We start from the raw sequence: 10,743 nt of genomic DNA on the forward strand, positions 1-10,743 counted from the left end.
AAAATACATATATACTTACATACACACACACACACACACACACACACACACACATATATATATATATATATATATATATATATATATATATGTATGTATGTATGTATATACACACACACACACACACACACACACACATATGTATGTATGTATATATGTCCAAGGCTCAGGAGCAAATATCCTGCCAGGAGACCCGGGCCAGGGACTTGGAAGTCCTGAAGCTGGAATGTGAAGAGGAACAGGCGTCATCCTTGTCAAGGGCCCTGCCAGGTCACTTTGATACTGGGGAATCCTCCCCCCTCTTCCCGCAAGGCCACCCTGGGGCCAATTTGCTGTTCACCATCTGCCCACTGGGTGGCAGTCACTCCTGGCTGGTCAGGACAGAACCAATTGCTTCCAAAGGTTAAAAAAAAAAAAAAAAAAAAAAAAAAAAAAAGGCTGTCCAGGCTCATGAGGCTACTGTATTGATACCACAGGCCAACTTGCCTTGGCCAGTTAACACAGTAGCTGGGGGCAGGGCTACTTCCTGCATGCCCAGAGAGAATCTACTCTAGGTCTTGGCTAGCTCCTGGAGCTGCAGCCACTCTTTGCAAGCCTCAGCTCAGACTCCGCCTCCCTTCTTCACAGCTGCCCCAGGCCTCACCTGCTGATGGATGTGTGGTCCACAGGCAGGCTGGGATGCTCCCGGAGTAGTTGTTATTGTGATGGCGACGATGACAGGAGCTTACTGTGTAGCCCTGGCTGTCCTAGAGCTCACTCTGTAGACCAGGCTGGCTTCAAACTCACATAGATCCGCCTGTCTCTGCCTCCTGAGTGCTGGGATTAAAGGTGTGCACTACTACACCTGACTCTGGAGTTAATTCTTATGTTTCTTCAGAGATCTTTTTTCAGTAAGGTCACAGGCTGCCTTTGGGCTTTGGAGGTGAAGATGTGGTTGCATTGGCGGGGTGGATATCCACTGAGGACAGGGGACATGTGAAAATGGCTGGGGGAGGGTCACGCATGGATGGAGCCTAGAAAAGGGCACAGCTCGTTCTCAGAGCAGTCTCCAGGTTCGGGGAGCAGGAGAAACATGGTAGCTCTACTGGGGCTTAAGAATAACATGAACATACAGCAAGGTGGTAGTGCAGATTAGCGTGTGTATCCCGCAGACCTGGGCCTGGCCAGCTCTCTCCCTGAGTACAGTGGCAGAGCAGGGTAGCCTGTCTTTGCCAGATACACGCACGCACACACATATACATACACACAAACATATTCACAGACATACACATACCCTCAGACACATACAGACACACACATATACACTCACACACAGAGACACAAACACTTAGACCCACACATACTCAGATACACACTCAGACACACACTCACCCTCAGACACAGACAGACAGACAGACACTGTTCAGCATAGAAGCCCCACTTTTGCTTCTCACACTCACAGAGTTCAGCATAGAGGCCCCACTTTTGCTTCTCGACCTGACCAGCTCAGATAACTTCCAGGGCAGGATGGAGGTGAAGTGCTGGTGTATCTAGAGAGCCAGTTTGAGGCACGGAGGAAGAATTACGGGGGTGGAGTTTTGCTCACGTTTGGTTGAATCAGAAGGCGGAGCCAGAGCCCCCTCTTCTGGACTCATGCCATATCCCATTTCCACCCTCTGTGTGGGGAGCCATGGAGAAAGGGTCAATGCTAACCTGTATCTGAGGGAGAATCAAGAAATGAGGCTGATCACATATTCTTAAAATTTATTCAAGTTTAATAATTTATGTTCTACTATTAACACGCATATCTATTTTTCTTTAAAAGTACTCGAGAATGCCAATCCCAGCGTACCCTGAGCCTCCCTCCCCTCCCGAATCTCCCTGCCCAGTGCCTTCCCACTGGGACCTGGTGATCTGGGCACCTTCAAAGGCCCTTGGGGGCTGCCAGGCTAGGAGCCTCGTCTGGAGTGAGTGGAGACAGCAGTTTACTCCTGGTCCCACTTTAAAAACTGGGCTGTTCTTTCAGTACGGAGAGAACCACGGTGGTACTCCTCCATGGCCCCTGCAGAGAGTAGGGAGGGCAGTGTGTGTGGGAGAACAAAGGCAGCTCAGTTGCCTTCAGAGGGGATAGGCCTGGAGAACATCAGGGTTAAAGTTGCTGCCCAGAAACTTTTGGGGGCGCCTTTGCTTTATTGAGGGGGTGACTCCAGAAAAGGAGGGAAGCCTGGGGCTAGAATTTGTCACATGTGGCCCATGGGCTCAACTGCAGCCTTGTTTATACTAGTTAGCCTATGCTTCAGGCCAGAGGAGGCTGCTTGTCGCCTGCAAAGTCCTAGTGCCCAGGAACAAGTAGCCCCACCAGGCAGGGAGCAAGCTTACACAGAGCCTGCGCAGGCTGCTGGAAGCCACGAGGCCTCCCCCTCAGCCCCTTGCCAAGTGCCCCAACCTTTAAGGCTCATGTGAGGGACAATAGTCTTCCCTTAGCATGACACTGTGCAGATTGGCTACAGCCAGCATAAGGGTCAGGCTCCAAGAATCTTGCTGCTCAGATCTCCAGACTCAGAGTCCCACTCGGGTCCACTTACCGGCTCCGTCCATGGGCTCTTAACCGAGCTTTACGATGGAGGCTACCGTGCAGGAAGGCAGCCCTGCTGCCCGAGTGTGTCCGCAGCCCTCCACGGTCTGTGGAGCTGATGCCTGGGAAGTTCGTCCTTTTGGGAAGTACCTGGATGGAACCCATGTCATGCTCCAAAACACTGGTCTACACCCTTCTTGCCAGGGTGGCCTGAAGCCAGGGCCCAGGCTGAGACCAGGGCTTGGGGCTCCTGACTTGTGATATCACTTAGGCTGAAATAATCCCTCCAACTTTTCTCAGATGCAACTGGGATCACAAGACATACTGGTTATAGCCAGCATCTCCCTGGCCCATTCTGGCAGGCCCCGCCCACACCAAGCCCCACCCAAGCCAAGCCCCACCCTAGGTCTGAGTGTTTTCATCACTTCCTAACTCTGATTAATGCCCACCCAGCTAAGATGCACAAAGGGTCAGGCACACTAACCTCTCCGAGCCTGGTGAAGGATTTGTGAGTTATTGTGCAAGGCTCAGTGGTGGCCCACAGGCACATGGAGACCCCTGGGGAAACATACCTTGATGATCCGACCTCGGAAGGTGCTCTCATCCAGCCCCACAGCAGCCTTGACAGATCTGTGCGAAGCAAACTCTATATATGCATAGCTGGGGAAGGACAGAGGTGACATTGGAGCAAGGAGTGAGGGGCCAGCTCCAGCCCCACCCACACTGCCCAGCCTGCCATAGCCCCACACTGACCCCTTGGGGTGTCCAGAGAACTTGTCGCACAGGATAGTGACCCGGTGAATCTCCCCACAGGGGCTGAAGTAGGCCTCCAGCTCTGCAGCTGAGCCACCATAATCCACCTGCTCTCAGAAAGGGTATCTGGTGTAAGTGCTGGGCTATCCCCTTCTCCCTCCTGCTGAGGCCGTTGTGGCAGAAAGGGGTTGGAGGGACCCCCCCCCCCCCAAAGGTTGGTTGGCCCCTGGCTGGGCATGGGCTGAAGCTGTATCCACTCCTGCCCAGGGTTCAGTGCTGAGAGACAGTTAAGTGTTTCCTGTGTGGACAGCTGGTTGGGTTTCAGGAATTAGCACATGCCGGGTATGCGGCCCATTAAACCTGAATGCTTGACCACACCTTCGGCTGAATGAACGGTCAAGGCCTGGGCACTATTCGGCCCCGTGGGTTTTACCTTCCCTCTGCACCAGGCCTCCCACTTTGGCCTTGGAGACACTTGCATTTACAACTTCATAGCCTCCTGCCTCAAACTCATAGCCAGCTCCACCCAGGCCAGTGCCCACCCCCAGTGGAGGGGGTCTGCCCAGGTAAATGCCCTAATTGGGGGCAGACACCCTAGAGGGCTGTGACCACGCCACCCCCCTCTCTACTCACATTGCCTACAAAGACAGATCTGTGGTCAGCCTCCACATTTTCCTTGGAGGTCCTAGAGAAGAAGCAGTCTGTAGGGAGAGAGAACCTCAGAACTAGGGGGAGGACCTCATTGAGGAGCCCATTCCTCGTGACCCCCCAGGGAAGGTCGCCCAGGCTCCCGCGGTCACACTGTGGATTGTGGGTGCGATTCAGAGTGCTCCTTCAATTGTCCTCATATGCAGCCCGTGCCAAGTACTCTTCCATTGAACGCAGGTGGGTTTAGAGTCTTAGCTGAGTGGTCAAGGAGTTAGAAGGACAGTTGTCCATCTGAGGACAGGGTTGGCGAGAGTCCCAGGTTCCTACCTACAGTCTCAGGGCTCAGCAGCTGTCTGACCTCAGCCCTCTCTTCCTCTGTGGCCTTTCTCTGTACACAGGGTGGCTCCGGCTGGGCTTCAGCATGCTCCATGGCCCACAATTTCAGCTTGATGGCCTCCAACTCCTGTTGGCCATCCCACAGTAAGTTTGAGATGGCCTTCAGGCCCCTCTAGAATGGAGGGCAGGTGTGGCCAGCCAGCGCCGGCTGAAAGCCATAGCTACTAGGGGATGACCAAGATCACCCTGTTGTTCCTGTAGCCAAAGTCCAAGACTAGGAGCTAAGGCCCCAGAAGCCCCTGGTACCTCTCCTGCCCGGATACCTCCCCCTAGTCAGAGAGGCCTCTGAGGTCTGAAGCACTGGCTCCTTCACCCCTAGTCACCTGTGCCCCTCCCTCCATGCCCAGGTCCACACCTTCCCGCACGGTTTGTGACAGGGTGCTACCTGGTTGTATACTGGGGACTTGGCCAGGTTCTCTGGTTCCAGCAGGGAGAGAAGGAAGCTTGCATCTTCATTTTCCTCTGCTTCCTTGTCACTTCCTGTTCTACTCCCAGCCCTTGGCACCAAGGAGGTCTTTTCAGTCCTGCCCCAGGCCCCCCAACCTTGGGCCTCAGGATCTGAGGAGACCGTCTGGAGCCAGGCTTCAGTGGGGGGTGGGAAGAGCTCATTGCTCAGGTAAGGCTCCATCGGTAGGCGAGGAGGGCAGGCCTGGGAAGCCTTGCCTCCCTGGGTCTGCTCACCTCCGCAGCTGCAGCTGCCCCGTGGCCCTACCTTTTAAGTGCTCCCCCTGACCAGCTGCTTTCACTAAAGCCCTAAAGATTAAGAAGGCCTCCCAGCTTGGGCTAGGCTACTGACCAGAGGGGTCAAAGGTTGAATATCTCCTCTCTGTCTTCTTCACCAGCTGCATCCCCGAAACACTCAGGGCTACGCTGTGAGCTTCCTGGAGTCTGCCTGTCACCTGGATATGCCACGTGCCCTGACAATAGAACCTAACTGATAATCAGATCTTGTTCAAGCTACCTAATTGTCCTATGAAAAGGACAGATTTCAGGGAGAGGTGGCACTGTGCATGTCAGGATACATTGAGTCAGTTTGAGCAAGCCTTGCCTCCCCCCCCCCCCCAGGGCTAAGAGTTCAGGCCTAGGTGGGAGCCTATTATACCCAGGCACTAGTTAGATGGTTCCTGTTGCCACAAGGAAGGCTCAGGCTGAGCTGTACAAACTAGGTGACATCTACTTGGTGGTGCAGGCTGTAGGCGGGTACATCAGTTCCCAGCCCTGTTCAGCTGTTGCCCCTCTTGCCCTCACCTCCCAGGACTGCTGCCTGCCAGCCTACATCCATTGACTCCTTACTGGGGCTTCCAGCAGAGGGGCGGATCTAGAAACATATTGCTGGCTTTTGGCTAGACACGGTACCGGTGCTTCTCTGCTGAGCCTCTGGGTCAGCTGTGTGTGTTAACATGACCCTAAGAGGTCTCCACAGGGAATTTCTGGTGACTCCATGGCATCACGTCTTCTGTGACCCTGTCCCCAGGCTCGGCAATAGGGTTTCTCTGAGGATCTGGCTCAGGTAGGAGATGGGATTAGTTTAGCTATATTGTAAGTGGAGTCTGGTGGCTGCCACCCCCACATCCTGGGATTGGCAGAGGGGTTGGGAGGCCGAGGCGGGAGCAGCTGTGGCTGGTGCAGCCCTAAGAAACTGTGTGCTTCTGACCCTAGCCTGACTCCTCATGTACCGTTTAATTCTCCAAAGTGGCTGAAAGCTGTATCACGCTTCATGTGATGGCTCATATATACTCAGTACTGGGGCAGGAAGATCACAAGTTCAAGGCCAGCTTGGGATCCAAAGTGAGGTCCTGTCGAAAACATCTCACTAGTAATAAAAACTGGTGTGGGTTCCACGCCTCATAAAAGAAGGACTCTGTGGAGTAGTCACATGACCTGAGATAATGTAGTCTGAGTAGAGACTAGTCATATGACCTGAGATGTAGTGACTGAGTGGCACTGGGCTCTCCCCAGCCCTGCTTCAGTTACTTCCCTAGATCTTTCCTGGCTGACCAGAGCTGCTCAGGGGCAGCGTCCACGTCTACACTAAGAACAAGCTGGCCATACAGGATGGGCTGGACAGGGATAGACAAGCGGCCACGGATGTCCTCCTGCAAGCCCTCCATCTCTTTGTATGAAGCTCTCTTGGGGTCCGGCCTGGATTTTTCCTGTACTTCCATGTGGAAGGCAGGACATGGCGGGCCATTCCCAGGCCAAGGCTGTCTGGATGGGGCTCAGGCCCTCCCTGGCCAGTCTCCCCCCTGAGCTCAGTGTCTGCAGTGGAAAAAGCTTGTCACCCTCCTCTCTGTGCTATCCTGAGATCGCTGACACGCCAGGCCCAGTGGGGCTCCAGCCAGGCGCCTGGCTTAGGGACAGGCTTACCCTGATGCTGGCCTTCCCAACAATGCCTTCAAAAATACACCATGTTCCAAGCCGGTCACAGCACTAATGACAGTCGCTTCCTCCAGGCAGCTACTGGTGCAGCCTGAAGCGCTATGGCTGGGTGTCTGCTTCAGGAGGAGCCTTCCCTTTAGCCAGGACACAGTTGCCACAGGAGCAGACGGAGAGAAGGGTCTTTCTGCTGAGTTGCTCTGAGGCTCTCAGTGACCCCCGCAGGCCTTAAGTGTCCCTTCAGTGTTCCCTCAGACTCAGTGTCTCCACCAGGCCCTCAGTACCCCTCAAGCCTTTGCTGTTTTTCTCAGCCAGGTCTCACCATCTCCCTCGTGTGGACAGCTCAAAGAACTTGGCCCCAGCGGTAAGCTATAGGTCAGGCCCTTGAAACTCAGGGGTCCAAGGTTCATTTGGGGGGGGGTGTCCAAGATGGACCCCATTTGCCAAGGATCTAACAGCAGCACAAGAACCTGAAGTTCCCCTCTTCTATGACCCCAAGACTTCTCTGGTACAACCGAACACCACGGTGACCCTTGTCTGTGCATCAGGTCTTTGAACACAGTGATCCGGTGTGCGCAGTGATCCAGAAGAGCAGCAGAGCCATCATAGCAAATGCTTACTTTATTACACAGATGCAATTAACCTGATCACCGCGTCCGTGGCCCACAGGGCAAACGTATAGGACAGCAGTAGATAGCGGTGGGTGGCGGGACCCAGCACCCAGATAGACGTGCAGGGCGTGCGTGGAACACAGCTTTTCATGAACAAAACATCCAGTACTCTCCTCCCAGCTCCTGTAGGGGGAGAAGCAGTGGCTCCCCCGGCAGGCTGTGCGATGCTGTGCTCACCCCAGGTATGGTGTGAGCTGAGGGCTCCTGGGCCTCTTGTCTGGGTTGGGAGCAGGAGGATGTGCTGAGCAGGCCACGCTTTGACTCAGATGCAGCATTCCTGCCTCCCAGTCTGGCTTGGTACCCTAAGGGCCAGCTGGACGGAAGGAAAAGGAACAGAACACGAGACAGAGGTTTCTAGGATTTGGGGACTTGTGCGAGTTGTTGGTTGACTGTCCTGGGCTTTATCTGTGAGCTGTCTCCAGGAATACAGTTCCCCTGAGCCCAGCTCGCCTCAGGCTTCTCTCCCTATCTTATCTTCCTCTTGCCAGCACGATGGGAACCCAGAGGTCTCTGCCCAGCCTCATTTCAGAAGCTTCCCTACATAGTAGGAGCTTCAGGACGAGCAAGGAGTTCCCAGGGGAACTTGCGGATGGTCCCAAACACCCAGCAAATACTCCTTTCCATCCGTGGATTGAGGGGCAGACCAGACAGGCCCAACTCTGAGCTCCTCGGGATCCTAACAGAGAAGATGGGAATGGTGCACAAAAGTCCAGGGGCACAGGGGACTGAGAGCACCCTGGTGTCAAGGGAGGCCAGCCCTGGCTTGCTCTCCTCTTCTGGACAAACTCCTGGAAACAAGGACTTTGCCCTAATTTCAGGGAACGTGGCTGCCTAACCCAGGCTTCCAGAGCTTGTGAGCAGGCGTACAGACCCCCCTGCCCCCAGCACAATTCTTGTTCCCTTCTCTCCCCAAGCAGCTCCAGATGTGTCACAGCTGCCACAAGAACGTATCCAACCTGCCCACGATGCCTACGGTAAGAACTCATATTTCTGGAGGTGTCTGGACACCATGGTGGGGCAGAGTGCCGGGGGTGGGAGATGCCTGTTGCCTCATGGGTAGGTATTCCTAGAGCAGCCCTGGACAGTTTAGGGCAAGCAGAGTAGAGGGCGTGGGAGGACCTGGTGTCTTTGGTACACTGACGGAGCTGACAGAACTCTGAGTACAGTGAATAGAGAGATGATAGGGAACATGGGCCTAGGGATGGTTGTATGCATGAGGCTGGGAGGCGTATGGGTGTAGGTATAATATGCTGGGATGGTGGGGTGGAAAGACAGTTTGGATGGAGCAATGGACAGGTGGACAGATGGATTTGCCAATGTGTCAAGATAGATAGATGGAGGGAGGCAGAGGCAGGCAGATTTCTGAGTTCGAGGCCAGCCTGGTCTACAGAATGAGTTCCAGGACAGCCAGGGCTACACAGAGAAACCCTGTCTCGAAAAACCAAAAAAAAAAAAAAAAGATAGATAGATGGGGGTAGTTGGCTGGAAGGGAGGCAGAGGATGATGAATGAGCAGAGGCAAAAGGGTTCATGGGAAGATGGCTGCACGTGTCAGAAGGAGGAGCTCAGGAAAGCGTTGATCTGTCCGTTAGGCTGAGGAGTACAAGAGTGGACAGATGGGCGCCGGGATGATACTTTGGTGTCAGCCTAATGATTTATCTGGAGAAACTAAACTTTGGGTCCCATCCTGATCCCTGCCCACTGTGGCCTCAAGGTGACACTGCCCGCAGAGGCCCCGCCTCCCATTCTTGGCCTTCTCCATCCCCAGCGACCCTCTCAGGTCTTCTGACAGATGTCCCTGTTAACTGAATCCTTCTGGGCGCTCCCGTGGGGGCTGGCTCCTCTCACCTTGGCACCCCTGTCAGGCAGTGGGTGGGACCTGAGCTGTGGTGTCATTCAGCCTGTTCCTATACAGCTGTGACCACACCTGGGAGGAGAAACACTGGCCTCCGCTCCTGAGCAGACCTTAGGACTGAGCTGGAAAGTAGTCTCTGAGGTAGTCCTCACGGAAAGTCGTCTCTGAGGTAGTCCTCACGGAAAGGCCGGTCTGGGTTTGAGACAGGGCTGGGACGGACAGGACTTGTGCCAAGAAGCCGTAAGGTCATGAGATGGGATCTGGGCTGGGCCTTGGGGGTTGGAGAGCTCTGCCGGCTACCTGCCCTCCCTACTCAGCCTTCCTGGATTAGCTTTGGCCACAAAACAGGAAGTAAAGTGATATTCGGAGCTGGAGGCTTTGGGGGAGTAAGACTCCTCGAGAGCCACATCACTTAGGGGGTTTGGGTCGTGCTTGGCTGTAGTTACCAGGAGGCAGGGCCTGGCCATTAGTTGTTCCAGGGTCCATGGTGTGTGAACCAGAGAAAGGTAGCAGGGATCGGGGATGGAGTACCATGCCCCGCCCCCAGCTCTGTGGAGAGCCCCAGGCAGCGTGTAGGTTGAAACCAAGGGTAGGCTGCGGTTATGGCCACCCAGGGTATACCTCCCAATAAAGAACACCCATGGATCCTGTCCTTTCAAAGCTGTGAGGTCTCTGGGTAGCTGGGGTCAAAGCACAACACACAGCTTAGCCAGGGCCTTGGTGCCCGGCTTAGCAACCCCACCTAATCCGCCAGCCTCCTTGCCTCAGGTGACACTGCCTCAGGGAAACTCATCAATACCCCTGGGACCTCCTTTTGCTGCTTCCAGTTTCCCATTTCCTCACCTAACCCTTCCTAGCCCCATCTCCCTGCCACCCTGATTCTGCACTTGCCTTGACTCCTGAGCTCTGCCTAGCAGACGTGACATCTCACCCTCGATGTCTATGATTGCTAGCTAAATCCCATGCACAGGAGACTCACTGTGGTCCAATGCCATCTGACAGCCACCTTGAGGGGCTGTCACTCCCAACAGCTAGAGTATAGATGGGGGGTGTCTCTGCTGAACCCTAAATATATAGCCTGGCTCATGGAGATGAATTTGGCTGGGCAGCATTTTGTTGTCTGTGGTGGGCCCTCTGTTCCTAAAAGGTGGGTAAGGCTGGTAAGGGTAAGAAAGGAGGTATCTGAACTAAAGCAAACTGGTGACCTCAGAATGTCTGGACTACATAGGAGCAGGTGCTCGGAAGTCCTGACATCAGGGACGTAGGTCATCAGGAATGCCACCTCAGGACTCCTGGCCCAGACCTCTAGAGACTACAGCTCTTAAGCACAACGTGAGGGGCTTAGCTTTGTTCCCCCCCCACCCCCAAACATGGTGCTCACCACCCCATCACCCAGAGCGCTTTCCTACCAGTGGTCACTGGCCTGCCCTTCTGGAAAGGCCAAGGTTGCTGCATGCAGTGGAGTAGCAGAGACAAGAAGTACTGCATGGG

The 10,743-nt window shown here is 54.5% G+C and overlaps 1 protein-coding gene across 2 annotated transcripts; it reads right to left on the reverse strand.

Moving 5' to 3' along the window:
• Nucleotides 1-1,738: 1,738 nt before the first annotated feature.
• Pabpn1l (poly(A) binding protein nuclear 1 like, cytoplasmic) lies at nt 1,739-5,023 on the reverse strand. 2 transcript variants are annotated; one of them, XM_021170954.1, is made up of 7 exons: nt 4,737-5,023; nt 4,283-4,418; nt 3,941-4,008; nt 3,308-3,414; nt 3,127-3,214; nt 2,565-2,704; nt 1,739-2,041 (listed from the first exon to the last, which is right to left on the reverse strand). In XM_021170954.1, the coding sequence occupies exons 1-7, from the start codon at nt 4,977-4,979 to the stop codon at nt 2,002-2,004; spliced, it is 822 nt and encodes a 273-aa protein (XP_021026613.1). In that variant the 5' UTR covers nt 4,980-5,023; the 3' UTR covers nt 1,739-2,001. The 2 variants fall into 2 exon arrangements, with proteins under 2 accessions (XP_021026613.1, XP_021026612.1); XM_021170953.1 differs by having other exon boundaries at nt 1,814-2,041; nt 4,283-4,463; nt 4,737-5,022.
• Nucleotides 5,024-10,743: the final 5,720 nt, after the last annotated feature.

Source organism: Mus caroli, chromosome 8 (assembly GCF_900094665.2).
Source record: "Mus caroli chromosome 8, CAROLI_EIJ_v1.1, whole genome shotgun sequence".
In the NCBI taxonomy this organism is placed as follows: Eukaryota; Metazoa; Chordata; class Mammalia; order Rodentia; family Muridae; genus Mus; species Mus caroli.